General features: G+C 47.6%; 1 protein-coding gene across 1 annotated transcript in view; it reads left to right on the top strand.

Moving 5' to 3' along the window:
* Nucleotides 1–3,245: 3,245 nt before the first annotated feature.
* The window catches only part of TGFB2 (transforming growth factor beta 2), a 65,375-nt gene continuing 52,711 nt past the window's right edge, over nucleotides 3,246–15,909 (top strand). The window contains exon 1 of the mRNA XM_059828381.1: nucleotides 3,246–3,922. Coding sequence (XP_059684364.1) covers nucleotides 3,580–3,922 — 343 coding nt within the window. The 5' untranslated portion in view covers nucleotides 3,246–3,579. The remainder of the gene's footprint in view (nucleotides 3,923–15,909) is intronic.

The raw sequence follows: 15,909 nt of genomic DNA, 5'->3' as shown, positions 1-15,909 counted from the left end.
GAGCTTGGACCTCCAGCACCTGCGGCCGCGTGGGCAGCCGGGCACCGAGCACAGGGGGTTTGATAGCCTCTGGTGGGGCATCTCTAAGGCTCCAGGGTTTGTCAAAGGCACTGCAAAGTTTGCGTGTGTTGGGTTGGGGTTTTTTTATGAATTGGAATAAAAGTAAACTTGGAAGAATCAAAACACTTTGCTGTCTGGCAGGGCTGTATCTGCGGAGGTCTCCTGAGAAATGGTGGGAAGTTTCCTACAGAAGGAGGGTGTCGAGCACTGTCCCCATGGCTGCTCCGATGCCCCAGAGGCAAGTGGTTGGCAGCGCATTTACAGCGGCGAAGTGTTACAGGGCCATAGATGCTGTGTAAGGAATTTCTCCATGGTTTCAGCTGCAGCTTTTGGAGGAAGTAATTTAATAACCCTTTTCTTCAGAAGTATTTGCGGTTGAGGTACCTTGTGTAACAGAACTGATTCCTCAGCTGGTTAGCAGCAGCAGCGGAGCTGTGAGATGTAACAGCTCGAGGAACTGTCCCCTTGGTTTCATACAGGTGTGTTGCAGAAGTGAAACCAGCTGAGTCTACATGTTGAGCTTGCTTGTTTATTTGAGTCATTTTGGAAACATTGCCATTCCTGACACTACAGCTGTGTTTTTGAGGTCAGTAGGAGCAGGACATTGACATGCACAGCAGTAAAAGTGTGATGTTGTGGCAGAGGCGTTCAATCTGGCCTTGCAGGAATTCATAGATTTAAGTGGAAAGCACCATTAACTCTTGCGTCAGGCAGATGCAGTCTTGGTTGTGTCTGCAGTGCTGTACGTTCCCACGCGCTTTTAAAGAAGGAAAAGTAAGTTTACTTTCAGAGTCTGTGTGTGGACACATACCTGTAAATAATATATTTTCTTTGCTCCTTCATCCCTCAGAGAATCTCATCTTTGCTAGTACCCACAGCAGCACTAGGTTAGCTGGCCACATCGGTGCAAGATTCCCCTACAGCAGAGCCCTGCCAATGCAAACAGCGCGCAGCAGCTCGGTGCTGGAGGGTGCCTCCATCACCCCAGCAGACAGCCGCAGCTGCTCGGAGGAAGCACTTTCCCTCGCAGACACGCTGGGAAGGAAAAACTCACTTTTAATTTTGGGGCTGCCATTCCTGAGCCTCAGAAAACATTTGAACGTTTTGCAGAAAGAAGTCAGTTCCTGAGATGTGGTCAGCTGGAGAAAGTCTTCTGGTGGTGTTTGGCTGGTTTATGTCTTACATGATTCTCGTTGTGCTTTCAGATAGATCCCAATCATCCTATCTCACTCCTGGTACGTGCGTTTACCTGTAATACCACAGGCGAGGGCCCAGCTGTGCTCCTGAATGCCTGTGGCCCTTCGAGTACCTCTTCTACATCTTTCTTTATCTCTGGAAGCAAAGCAGATATTTTTCAGAAACAGCCTTGTGCCACCTAGGAGGGTGTGATTGGAAACTCCTGGCAAGTAAAACCTGTGCTGGCTTAATTCAGAAGGGAAGATAGGGCAGAAATGGGCAAGGGTAAAGAAAAAGGCTCCTTGATCACTTGATCAAGATAATGTTGATGTCCAGGGGTGACAAACAGCCTGTGAAAGAAAGCCTTATGGCACAAGGTTGAGGGATGCCCAGCAGGCTCTCATTCCCCTAGCGGGGAGGAGGGCAGCTCTCCTCCTGAGGTCAAAGCACGAGACATTCCCCATATACACGCGCTGGAGCAGGCACGGATGGAGCCTGTGATGTTTGTTGTGGCCAAAAGAAGCAGTGGAAAAACTGAATTACAGGCGCAGCCTAAGAATGTGGGGCTTGAGAGTTCCTGTCAAGTGCAGATGAGGATGTATTTGCACACTTCCGACAGGAGAGGAGACCTCGGAGAAGGAGCAAATCCTCCTCCTCTCTCCTCCCCTCCCTGCTCGGCGGGTGGCACCGATGACCCAGCGGCCTGCCAGCGGGGAGCGAGAACTGCCCCAAACGCCCTGGGAAGCGAACCCAGGAGCGCGGCGCGGGGCAGCGCGAAGACCGAACGCCTGCCGCGGAGGGTGCGGCGGCGGGCCCCTGCCCTCTGCCCCCGCAAACCTGGACAGAAAGGCACCCACGCGGTTTCCGAGAGGCGCGTAATCCCCCCTCTACAGCAGGGGTTGCAACTGGCCCGATTACTTTAATAATAGGTGCAAGAAACATTGACGCCTTCCTTCAAAAAAGAATTTCTAAAAAGCCTTGCAGGAGTTGATTTTCCTCTCGGCTCGGGGCTGCCTCCCCTCTCGCCTCTTCCTCCCCCCCGGGGGTGAGGCACCCCGGCGGGCGGCAGGCGCGGCGGCCAGGCGGCCGCACGTCCCTCGCCGGTTGCGCGGAGCGGAATAAATAGCCGGGCGGCGGCGCGGCCGGCGGAGCCCTCCGCTCCCCGCAGCCCCTCCACGTCACTTCGCGGCGAGGCGAGCACGTGGGGCGGGGAGACCTTATAAATCTCCCTCTCCCTGCGCGGCCGTGATGTTATCTGCTGGCACCCGTCCCCTCCTCGCAGGGAGAGCCGAGGGGCCGGGGGCGGCGGGCGGAGCGCTAGATCCGCCGGGAGCTGCGCGCCGCGCCGCCGGGGCCAGCCCCAGCCCCAGCCCCGCGGGGGAGGCCGGGGGAGAGCGGCGCTGCGCCGCGGCCAGCCCCGGGCGGCCGCTCCGCGCCTGCGATCCGCGGGAGGCTGTCGGGGCGGCGGCGCTGCCTCGCTGACTGCGGCGTGGGGTTGGCGTTTCGGAAGGAGGAGGAAGAGGAGGGAGCTGGAAAAAGCTCTGCAGCGCGCAGCGGCCCGGGCGGGGGTGGGTCGGTGCATGCAGCGCGGGGCGCACGCAGCAGCCTGCGGGACGCGGCCGGACGGAGGATCGCCGCCGCCGCCGCTCGCTGCCGCCGCGGGGGCAAGGCGCCGCCGCGGGGCCGCCGCCTGCCGCTCCGCCCGGCCGCGGGGGCCGGGGCTCGGCGCAGCCGGGCGCACACGTGCGCGCCTCTGCCGGCGCCGCCGCGGGGGCTGAGCGCCGCCGGGCGCGGGGCGGTGCCGCTGCCGCTGCCCGCCGGGAGCCGCCGGGCGCCGCGGGCGCGCGGCGGGGCTCAGCGCCGCGCCGGCACCCTCTCCCCGCCGGCTGCGGCAGCGCCCTTTAATACCCATCACTGCCTTTTCCCCCCCTCCTTTTTTTCCTTTTTTTTTTCCCCTCGGTTTTTTGCTTTCCAGCCCGCTCCGCCGGCGCGCCGAGAACAGTCTCTCTTCCGTTTACTTGACTCGCAGGTCTGTTTATCTGTTGGGGGTTTTTTCCTCCCCTGTTTTTGCTGTCCGGCTCACTCCACCCCCGAATTTTATCTAGTTGTAGCAACTTGCTTCTCCGTTCTTTTTAATTATTACCGGTGGTTTTTTCACTGACGCCTCCCGTGCGTGTTTGGATTGCAAGTCGTCCTTGCAGTCCGGTTTTTAACTGCATTTTGTCTGCAGATCTTCCCTTTGTTTGCACACATCCCCTTTTTATTTTTTAATTTTTTTTCGTTGTTGTTGTTCGTTGTTAAAGTCACTCTTTTTTGGGGGGGCGCTGTATTTAAACACTTAAAATGCACTGCTATCTCCTGAGCGTGTTTCTCACCGTGGATCTGGCCACCGTGGCTTTCAGCCTGTCTACCTGCAGCACCCTCGACATGGATCAGTTTATGCGCAAGAGGATCGAGGCGATCCGGGGGCAGATCCTGAGCAAACTGAAGCTCACCAGCCCCCCGGACGAGTACCCCGAGCCCGAGGAGGTGCCTCCGGAGGTCATCTCTATCTACAACAGCACCAGGGACCTGCTGCAAGAGAAAGCCAACCACAGAGCCGCCACTTGCGAAAGGGAGAGGAGCGACGAGGAGTATTATGCCAAAGAAGTTTACAAAATAGACATGCAGCCTTTTTACCCCGAAAGTAAGTCCTGTGTGTTTCTGCATGTGTGTGTAATTTCGCCCCCGGGGCTTGGCAGTGCCCGGCACCTTCAAATGCTGGCCCCCATGCATCATCATCTGCCGCCTTTGCTCGGTGCGCTCTTATCCTAAGCATCTCTTAGGTGGTGGCTTCTAGGGCTTCGTTTAGGTGGCGAGGGACACATATGCCTGGGTGGGTGGGTGGGTTGGGGCGAGTCAGCTGTGCCCCCCAGAGTCGCGAGGTTTCCAGTCCCCGTTGAAGTTACCCAGGAGTCCCTAAAGGTGCCTCTGCTTTCCGCCACCGTGTACCTGAGCAAAGCTCCCCCCGCCCAGGATCCCGCTGCCTCCCCAGCACTGGGTTTAGCTCCCCCGCAGCCCCGTGTGCAGCCTCCAAAAAAAGCCAATATCTTTCCACTGCCGTTGTTTCCTTTGGAGTGTCTGGATCTGGCAGGTTTCCATCGCTCCGTAACTGAAAAAGAAAAGGAGGTCTTTTAAAAAAAAAAAGTCACCGGCTCCTCTTCTGTCTGCGCCCCTCCAGAGCGTCGTCCCACAGACCGCTATTCAGGTTGGTGCTCAGAGAGGACAGAGACATAGGCATCCTCCCTCCTGTTCCCGCTTTAACTGGCCTCCCGGTTCAGTTCATGGGCACTTTCATCTCAGGTACAGAAAAAGTTTTCCCTTCTGGGTAGCCTCGGTTCTTGGAACCTGCCTCAGCCCGTCTGCCTTGTGCTGTTTTTAACGACCTTCTGGTGATCCATGCCACGTTTTGCACAAAAAAAAAAGAAAAGGGGTACAAATGCTCTGTGCTGACCAAATCCACTTAGAATGATTAATAATCATAATGACGTGCCTTTTTGTTTTGGTAGTGAAGTTTAAGTGTAGGGGGGGGGGGGGGGGGGAAGAAAGAAAAAGCACTGCACTCCCTTAAAAGAATCTAGATCATCATCATGCCGAGGAAAGTGAAATACCAGAAGCAGAAAATAACTTCACTGTTCACATATCCAAAACCTAGTCCCTACTCCTTTCATTTAACTCACTTTTCTCTCTCTTCCTTCCCCTGCCACTTGATGCCCTATACGCTTGCTGTCTGTTTTTGAAAAGCACATACCTCTTGCTTAAATAGATAATGCAGCCATTTTGGTAACTTTATCCTAGAGTTTCTAATTGCATTTTTCCCCTTATTTATTTTTAGTTTAGCAAGTTGTAGCTTTGGGGCTTGCTCCGTCTTGCATGTGATAGTCCTAGGATGCCAGCCAACGTAGCTGAACCCCACGCTCGGTGCAGCTGCCTCCTGTTCTTCCTTTATTCTTAAATGACAGCATCAGGTACAGGACATCCTGGCAGTCAGAGCCATTTTATTATTGTAATTATGGTACCATCCATAATAGCCATGATAAATACACTCCACCCTTGTTACCCTCGGGGAAGAAATACTTTTAAGAAAAAAAAAAATGTGTATTTGGAGCCAAGCGGCTCCTCTCTGAGCAGAAAGGTTCAGTATAATTCATAGCCATAGCGAGAACACAGAAATCGTGCCTGTTTTCCACGTTGATATACTGTAGTATTTTGCTGGTGTTTTTGGTGGAAGTCAGCCTTTTGCTTTGAGACCTATCAGATAGTGCCCCGAGCAGAGGAACGAGCACCTATAGGCGAAGGTTAGAAAGACCGATAGCAGTGCCTTGGCTTGTGGAGTTGGCCATGTAACAGAGAGTCTCTGAGAATTGTGAAACGCATCCATCCTGAGCACATCTGTCCTTTTTCCTCGCATGAGCAAACTACAAAGAACCGATAGTCCAAAGTGCAGCCGCATACTTTCCAGAAAATTAAAATATCTGTGGTGTGTGACTTGGATGGTGTTGACAAAAGAGGATCTATTTTTAAAATGTTGTCAGAGGCCAGATTTGTACTGAAGTATCGATAGAGGTTTTGGAAGAGCAAAGGAGATTGCAGGTATCTACCAACAGAGTGCATCAGACGTTTGGGATCGGAGGGCCAGTTAGCAGCAGATCCAGTACTACTGTGCAAGGGCTGTCGCTAACATCAGAGTAAGTAGGTTAACTGTTTTTCCACTGCTCTCTAGTTATGCTGGATGGAGCGAACCTTTCCAAAAAAGACAGAAAGGAAGAAATCGCTCCACCATATTTTAAAGGAAGAAATTGAAAGCACAGCTCTGGCGGGCGCGTTCTCCTAGACGTCTCGGAGTAAATTTTTTTAACTCTACTGTTTCTGCTGCGTCGCAGGGAGGCAGGAGGGAGAAGGGGATCAGTGTGAATGCACTGGAGGTCAAAAGCTGCTGGAAGGAAGGCATGGGAAAGATCAGTGGTTCAGTTTTTACCACAAGTTGTTAGCGTTCAGTAACTGACTACAACCCAAGTATTACAAATATGCTCTAATTATACTCATAGTCAGCAATATATCACTACAGATTGCTGATAGGTCTTTGTGGGGCATTTTGTAAAGTTCAGACAAAATATTTTTAGCAATGAGGAGATTTAAAAGGAAAACTATAAGAGATATTGTATATACCCTAAGGCATATTTTGTCTTAAATATTATCCTTGGCCAACTGTACTGTATAAATACAGTAAATATGAATAGAACTGGCAAGATGCCAATCTCCTGGGATGAATTTTAGTCAAGAAGGTATTTATGGGATATAAATAATACTGTGTCAACATTTAAAGAAGGGATCTGATTAGTTTTGAATTTATTCTTATTAATCTTTTCACATGCTGTTAGTTTAAGGCTCAAAGTAAAGTTATGCTAAGGTTTACTGATAGTTTGCACTGAGGAAGTAAGGGGGCATCTGGCTTGACAGTCCACTTGAGGTTAAAGACACATCAAGTCGGAATATACGTGGAAATTCAGTGAGTTGGGGACTGCTGGACCCAAAACCAACAGATGTGAAAAGTAGTGGCGGAAAAAAATACTACGAAGAGGTTTGGAAGAAACTAAAAGCTTTTCTCGGTCAAGCGTGCCTGCCTGCGTTGTGCTCATGACAGCATGGATTAGATACTGAAAGTTTGAATCTCTTCTAAGTCCTGTGGGCAGTCAGAAATCGAGTTGTTTTACTGAGCGGTTTAAAGGGGGAGATGGGATATGGAAGCTGAGCACAACATCAGAGACGGTTCTTGCGAATTCTGTGCCTAGATGAAGTTACCTGAGTAGATGCTTAACACTGATTTCTGTGAAAGCTGGATCACATTAGAAGTTTGTTACTTACCAGTTCTTCATTGATGACCTAGGGCCTGATACTTCAGCTAGTTATTTGTTTGAGGCTGGGTGATAACTGCCATTGCACTGATAATAAACAGAAATTTAATGCCAGCACGGTTAAGGATTGCGAAGCGTAATACTAATGCATAACTGGGATACTTGAGAAAAACAGGCAACACGTGTATGCGGGGGCTGGGGCCCGATTCTGTCACCTTCATTCACGGCAATTTTCATCACAGTCAGTGAGCTGGTTGATACTGATGGCTTAAGGCTGATGCACTTTTCTGCGTTCTTGGAGATAGGTCTGTAAGTACTCAGCCTAAGAAATTACAGTTCTTTTGGGTTTGGGCCTGGTCTTGCACGGGTTTTAAACTGCTTTAGTATGAAGGTGCCTCCATGGATTCCAGCCTGCACTGGGTGTTAGGATTAGTCTTCTCAGGAGCTCTGTACCATGAATATTGCTTTACGTAGACAGTCGTTCTGCTGAATATTCGCCTCATGAAAGACAACATTATAACCTGGCTGTGCACAATGACATGCTTCTACTTTATCAACAAGGACTCGATTTACCAGCAATTATACGTATGTGGGCTCCTTGTCTTCAGGGTACCAGAGTTACTCGTGCAGGAGCAGCCATGCTCCGCATCTGCCAGCACTGACTGCGTCATTACCACAATGTTAACAGCTACGGCTGTGCGGCTCGCATGTGTTTGCTTTTAGCGGAACACAGAACTTAATCTTTCAGGATTTCTTACGTTGTTAATGATATGGAAACAGTCTCAGAAGGAATACCTTATTTTAAAACCTTCTAGCTCTGCTGGCCCTATGGTTGTGCTGTGGAGCACCTCTTGTAGGAGGCGTTTGCCAGGCTTACTCTCTGGTTTGCAAAGAGGACCTGAAGCAACGTGAAGGCTTCCCCGTGGAGAGATGTGGGAGGAACAGTTCCTTGCTCCTTGTTCCTGAATGGCACTTATTGCAATCTTCCTATACGGTGATGAAAAAAGCCAGGAAATTGCAAATGGCTTTTAAAAAGGGGCAGGGCAATTTTCTGGACAGTAGTCCTCTGCATACTAAGAGGTATAATAAAATAACATGCTCTGGTGCACTAACCAAATCAAAGAGAGTGCTCTTCTTCCGCTTACCACTCATATGGAGCAGATGGTGGGGTGCACCACGTGTGTTTCCTGCCTGCCTTCTGAATCACCAGCGACTTGCTGTAAGCAGGGCGCCAAGCTGGGAGAGGGGGAGGTCCCCAAGCCGGTCTGGCATGGTACGTGGTCCCTGTGTTTCTTCCAGAGGATGAAGCCTACAGAAAAGCAAAACACCCATGATACCCCCCTCTTTAACGCTTAAGGTTGGAAGACCTGCAAGACAGAAATGTAGGGCTATATTCCCAAGTCCTTTCCGTAAACTCAGGGAGGGTTATCTCTGGTGTCTGTTTTAAAGAAGCGCTTTCAATCTTAATTGGGTGAGTGAAAAGGTTAGATGTGCATCACTGCCCTGCCGCTCCCCACCCTCCAGCCCGTTGTCAGGGCGAACGTTTTACAGTCCCAGAGACCTGTCTGGAAATGTGCCCTTGTCTTCTGCTCATGGCTGGAGATGTGCAGGGAGTGCCCAGAGCTCATGCCACTCTTGCTGGCTCACTGGGTGTGAGTAGGTGGTTGTGCGAAGAAAGCAGAGCATCATCTTCATTAGCTGCTGGTTTTAGCCTTGCTCATCCTTGGTGCACTGTGTGAGAACAGTAGTGGTCATCACTATGGCTGTGCTACTTCGAAGTTACTACTTGCAGCGTTTTGCTGTCAGTCTGAGGTTCCTGCATGCACCAGAGCTGAGCAAAAAGATGAATGAGAACTCCTGGCTGCCATCCTTGGTGAGCTTCTTCAGCATGGTTCCGCAACATGCGCAGAGCTTCACACACATGAATGGACTCATTAACATTAAGGCTCTGTGGACGCCTAATTAGCTTCCTGAATTGGGGCCCGGTTTATGGCGCATTTGCAGGGATGAACAAAGCCAGACAGTTCAAATCCCTCTCACTGCGTTGAAATCTGTCATTTGGGCATTGGAGCCCAGTGAGAAGGAAATGCTTTACAGGATTTTTAAGAGAGGAAAGAAGAGGCCTTTCAGTACTCCCGTGATCCCAAAGAAGGCTGATGCTGTTGGGCAGCTGGCTTCTTTTGCCTTTGCAGTGCCTGCGCTAGACTGCTGCTGTATTACAGATAAAGAGAGGAACCCCAGGGTATAGTGACAGAACGAGTCATGAGTGAAGACACACAAATGTTTCTGTTCTTGTTGTGAAACCACATGCTGCACATTTTCAAGCAGGCAGTTTTTAGCTTGAGGATGATACGCTCCCCAGGTATTATTTAATGTAATACTGTATTACAGATGTTTCTGCTGATTTGTTTAGACTAAAAAGTTTGTTTTGGTCATTTGTTTAGGGACCGTTTGCATCCTGCATTCAACCACAGGCTGTTGCTTGTTTCCCTTTCAATCTGTGATGTGGACTAGTAGGTGCCTAGCTTCAGCATCGCTGTCGGTTGGCTTTCTGTAGTAGTCTATCTGAAGCAGCTATGTTTCTTCTTAAAACAGCTCCCCCACACTTGTCCTCGCTGTCCTTGCTGCTGTTAAGTGATTGCAGCTGGGCACCTAACTGTACAAGACGTACAGCTGCAAGGTGTAGAGGAGAAACTCAAAGATTTGTCTATAAGAAGATGAGGAGTTGAAAAAAAAAAAATTAGTGTGAAGGGCTGTGTTTTATCTCCTTCCAGTGTGACCAGTTGTTTTTGAATTTATGAGTGACTCATGGGCCTGTTTAGTATTGTGGTTCTCTTAGCTCGCATGGCATAGGATCGGCCCTGGAGAAGTGAAGTGCTAGACCTGGCTTCATTAGACTTGCCTGGTGAGCAGGTTTTTACATGTTTTTGGTGCTCTGCAAGTTGGTCCAGAGTAGAGAAGTTGCCTCTTTCGGTAGCATAGAGTTCTCTAAACCAGCGAGGTTTTCCAAAGGGAACCGCACAGCAGTTCATGCATACTGCTTGGAAAGTTCTTGGCTCCTTGCGGAGGAGGTCAGGTGGGATGAGTTTAGGCAGCAGCGCGGAGAGACTGCTCGTTCAGTGTGGAAAGACAGGCTCCACTGAAATACATCTTGTGTTGTTTGGGTTCTCTGGCATCCACGTTTGGTTTCCAGGAGATGCTAGACCTCACAGTCATCCCTGCAGCAGATGTATGGCTGAGAGTGTGGAGAGGATCTTTAGAACATCTCTCCTTTGTTCAGGTTTTAATTTGGACAATGAGTGAAGGTTCTTTTTAATGTCATGTGAGATGCTCATTGACATATTCAGGATCTTCTCTGTAGAGTTGAGCTTTTTTGCACTGAAACCCCCTTAGGGCAGGAGCCTCTTTTTGTTGTTGTATCACACCTAGCACAGTGTGATGCTGACTTCGGGTTATTATAAAGAATTGTGTAAAGTATAGATGATAAGTTGACCTCATAGCTGACCCTGCTTTGAGCTGGAGGTTGGACTAGATGTCCCTTCCAACATGAATTAACCTGTGATCCTTATAATACTACATTTTAATACAAGAAAAACAATGCGTTGTGTTTCATCTTCCATAGGGTGGTCTTGATTCAGGTATCAGTACATTTCTAAAAATGTGTTGTTTTCTGTCAGTCTTGGATTTGTCCTTCTGTTGTAGCCTTCATGCACCAAAATGTTCCTGTTCTTCTCTCCCTCTGCACCCCGTTTTCTTTTACTTTTCTTGAGTGACTATTGCTTTTCAAATAAGTATGGTAAGTTGCATGAAAATAGACTACTGTATTACACTTCAGCAAAAGCTGTGGCATCGTTTTAGGCAAAGCGAGGGGGGGAGAAGGGAAATGTTGTGATACTGACCTTTCACTTTGCTTGTTTGGCTCCTTCCCACCATATCTAACCCACACTGCACTGACAAATACTGCATCTGTCTTGACAGGCGAGTTCACAAATAACCATTCATTCATAACTTGGAGCTGCTGTAAGACTTCTTATGGGTTGCTTATTCTGACAGTTGCACATTTGAGCAGAGACTTTGAAGAAAAGACTTTGCAGAATGACCATAAGTTCAGTCTGACTTTGTGAAAGCTAAGAGGGAGGTCTTGTGTGAAAGAGGATACTGTATTTAAGTATATGTGTGCGTGTGTGCATGCGTGCACACACGTGCGTGCATATATTTAAGAGCATTAAAACATCTGTTGTTGCCAAAGCCCAAATTGGAATGTTCTGGGAAAGATAATTTAATTTTTAGCTTCTGGATTCATTTCAGTGATGGTAATTTCAACACTTCCTGGGGAGAGTCTATCAGTGGTTATGTGCATCAAATGCAGCAGTAAATCTGTCATTCTTTCCATTTCAGTTTTTCAGGCTTACAACTTCGTTATTTTTCCCTGTTTGGCTGGTGTTAGTATCCAATGTTTTCCCTGGCTTCATTTCTTTTAAATCCCTGCCTTGAATTTTAAAAGGCGAGCTAAGCCTGTTGAAGTTCCTTCTCTTACTTGTTTTTGTTTACGTATAGCATTTGCAATTCAGCAGCTAGCTCAGCTGCAATAGTGATTGTAACTTATCTTTACCATAGCGATGATTGAAAGATAGGAATCAGAACATGTTGGTTTTCATTCCTTGAGGTGGAAAAAAAAAACAACCCACAAAAACCCCCCGACCCTGTGGGCGGACTTTGTACTTGGAGGCTGAAAAACTAATAGATCTTAGCAGCACTGACTCTTTTGAAGTGGTCAGAGAGTACCTAGCAATCCTGTATTTGATGAAGGGTTCTGCACAATAATACTTAGTAATCCTGAGCCCACAGCTGTGCTTACAGATGATCTCCAATACCCCAAACTGAACAGAGAGTAGTCCCTGCTTATTTGAGTGGGCATTGTCCAATATGTATAAAATAACTTTTTTGGGCTTTGGGCAAGCAGTCATAAAGATCTTCTCTAGGACTGCCAAGATGTGCGCTAGGAAGAAGAACACCTGCAGAACTTCCCATCTTCCAAGTGATGTGTAAAAACGGTGCAGCAAATTTACCCTCTTCAGATGCAGTAGTGGGTTGAAATAACGGCAGAAGTGGCTGGCAGGCACAGCGTGGTCAGGGTCTAGCATTCATCAGAGCCTGCGGCAGGCTGCTGCTCCTTGTCCCGCTTCTTGGTCCCAGGGGTGGCCCAGGTTAGCAAAGCTGAGAGATGTCTCCGCTCCCCCATGAATGTGACGACGGAGGGGCAGCTCTGCCCTTTGCATCGCAGTTCCTGGCCTTCATGCTTTGAGAGTTTGATGCAGGAATCGATCCAGTTGACTGGATAATACTGAAACAGAGCACTTAATGAATACCTAGTAAGCAAAATTTATGGATACCAGGGGTCAGATCCACTGACGCATGCAGTACTGGCAGTTCATTTCTTCATCCAAATGCCTGCAGGGGGTACAGGGGATGTTTGCCCTCGGGGAAGGATAAGTGATATATTGTATTCTCCAACATGATAGGACATTTTAAACTGCCTGGAGATGTGTTGGATCCGTGCAGATCCTTGGTGTTCTCATTCTCGCCCAATCTCTCAGAGATCCAGCCCAGTTTTCTTGGCTCTTGTAGTTGGCTCTGGGCCTCCCTGGCAGAGCAAGGGCTGTATATGTCTTGTGCCAATCACTGCTCTGTACTCAAATTTTTCCTGATGCACACTTTGGAAGTGAAGTAGCCACATTTCAACATTGAGGTATGCTGAAAGATGTCTGTACGTTTCATTTGTTGTGCTTGTTGTGTGTTTACTTAGCATATAATGGCAGGCTATTGCAGCAGACATACGTACATCTTTAGGTTTGTGAGTGAGGAACAAGTTCCAGCTTTCTTGAAAATAAATCTGCTGTTCTGATCTGGTGGTGTGATAGGAACTGAGAGACTCCCTGCCAGGATATACAGTTCGGAAAGCAAGGGAGCTAAGCGAGCAGCTTCATCCCAGTTAGGGTGGACTCGGAACAGATTGTTGGGGGTCTGAGCTTTCTCTCCCTTTTTGAATCTGGATTCCCCCATCCCAGCTTGCATTTCTACCTGATGCTGGGAGCCATGTATTTGGAAATTTCACATTCCCCTTGCTAATCAGGGAAGAAAAGAGCCCCAAAAGGATCTAGAAAAAGAGATCTTTATAAAGGTGGCCAGAGACTGAGTTACAACAATATCATGTGTCTGAAGGAACTTAACCTCCTTCCAAGTTGGAGTCCTATTATTTACCCACTTTATTGGGAGATTTAATTTTCTCTGGCTGGAAGTGTATTTGTTGAGGTAGAGTCTGGAAAGGAATCTGCCTCATGCACACTTGCCGCAAGGCCAGCTATACATGTGATACAGTCAAACCTTTCCATTTTTCTGCCTTTTGAGAGCGTGTTCCCCAGATTAAGGGCCTTGGTCCAAAGCCTGCTGAAAACACTGGAAGTCTTTCCATTGGCTGCAAAAGTCTTTGGATCAGGTATTAGGTGCCATTGCTTTGTTTCAGGGAAGGGCCACATCTTCAAGATATATTGGGATGTATTACTGTAATGTGGTGCTTTCCCTTTTCTTGAGTTGCCACTGGAGATGTTCTTCTGCATAAGGCTTTGCAAAAAAAAAAAAAAAAAAAATCACTTTTAAAAATAAACACCTTAGTAGCTTATTGATAGAAGCATTTGATGGCAGATGTCGTCTGGGAACAGCATATGGCAGCAATATGGCAAGAATTGCAGAAGGCAGAGAAGGAGGCATGAGTTCATGTCCTGTACTTCTTAGGTATTCCACACCTCCCCCTGCCTAAAATAAATGACCATCTGACTGCAAAGGTCTTGGCAAATAAACATGCCATAACATATCTCTATCATCCTCCCTACAGTGAGTTTTTGTCTAGAAGCTCATCACTCCACATCCAGGGGCTTCTTACGAACACGTGCAAAATCAGACCTCAGCACCCAGAGCAGGGAAGAATCTAAGGGCTGTGAATAAGAATGTGGCAAATCTCTGTGCAGTGGACTGTAAAGAAAGGTCGGGGCTGAGGCAACAAGGTGTTTTTAAGTTTAAGTTTTTAAGTTATCAGCAAAATCTTAAAAGTTGGTTCTGAATAGAGCTGGAGCCAGGAGAACAACTTCTGAAAGTCAATTTGCTGCATGACATATGCCGAGTTTACAAGCTGGAAAGCCAAGTAGTTCGGGAACAGGAGCTGTGCTTATAGCATGAAGGTGCATGTGGCTTTACATAAAGCCTCTCTGACTTGATATGTCTCAAAGTGGCTCACAAAATAATGAGTTAACTTTTGAGCTACGTTTTTTGCATGGATGAAAAGTTGGAACAATTTAATTTAAGTCAGTAAAGCCACTCCAGATTTTTCCTTTGTGGTGTTGAAACTGGAGTCTGTGCAGTGATTGTTTAGGCAAGCAGAACAGTCATTGTGGCTGGGGTTTTAAGCGGCACCTAAAGGAGTGGTTCATTTGTAGCCTTTGAGAATCCCAGCCTTTTATTCAGATGAAGCCTGCTTCAGGTAAATCTGCTTTGCTGAATAGAAATGTCCTGAATGCTGTTTTGTATCATGTTTGTGCTACTACTATATACTTTTCAAAGCCTGGGAGGACTCAGCATCCACCACAGGTTGTTGGGATTTTGTTTGTTTGTTTTAAAAAAAAGAAAAGAAAAAAGCTTGGTTTATATTTTATCTATGCAATACTTCCTATGTCCTGTTGGGATGAGATTTGATCCCAAGCCATTTGATGTGGGATACGAAACCAAAGGGTTCGGTTCTTGTTTAATCTAAGGCAATAATACAATGTCACAGAGTTATAAAGTGCCTTAATGTAATGACAGCCAGACCTGCAAGCAGGTTTCTGATTGAAAATGAACGTTGCCTTACAACTGAAGGAGATACTCATCTCAGCAGGGATGAGATGTTCTTCTCAGGGTATAATGTTCCAGCTCTGTTCACACTCATAGCTAATGACTAATTGATATCATACTGTATTTTAGAAAGGATGAGACTGACGTTGCTCTAAGAGGCTTGGAGTTAGGGCAGAATGGACCCTTACAGATTAAAAAAGCTGGAAGCCATCGTGATGGTTTTCTGGTCTCCCTACCTGCATTTTCCAGGTCATTGAGTTTTGCTGAATTAATTCCTTTTTGAAAGGGAGTTCGCACCACGCTTGGTAAATTGTTCCAGTGATTCATTACATTCACTAGAAACAAGCATCTTTGTGTTTTAAGTTGTTTAGCTTCAAGTTCTAACATTTGAATCTGTTTTAAACCTTCCCTTGCTATTTTGAAGAACCTGTTACCCAGTCTGTGGGCATTGTGTAGGCACCCGCAGGAGAAGAAAGTTTTGCAGACAGGAACTGATCTGGCTGAGAGCAAGCTGGCATGGCTGCTGGAAGACCCTGCAATGAGGCAGTCAGGAGCTCAGCATGAGCTGCTATACCTGACTTTGAGCGTGTTTCAGACCCATAGACTGTGATTGAGCCACAGCTCTTCTAAGCTTAATATGCTGTGCTCCTTGAAATACTTCCTAGTTTTTTCAGTTATTTTCACTGTTTCCCTCTGAAACTCCTCTGCTTTATTCATATACTGCTGTGACTGTGGACAACAGTATTGGGACACACTATTTCAACAGTGGCTGTGCCGTTATCAAGTACATGCATGTTTCAGACTCTGCTCTAATACAATTATTACACAGTTTATGCATCCAATTTTGGCAGTAACTTTGCCAGGAGCTCTACAAGAAGTAAAAATTTATACTTGG

The sequence above is a fragment of the Gavia stellata genome, chromosome 2 (genome assembly GCF_030936135.1).
Source record: "Gavia stellata isolate bGavSte3 chromosome 2, bGavSte3.hap2, whole genome shotgun sequence".
Lineage (NCBI taxonomy): Eukaryota > Metazoa > Chordata > Aves > Gaviiformes > Gaviidae > Gavia > Gavia stellata.
Note: the sequence above shows the minus strand (reverse complement) of the source record. Positions and strands in the feature narration are given on the sequence as shown.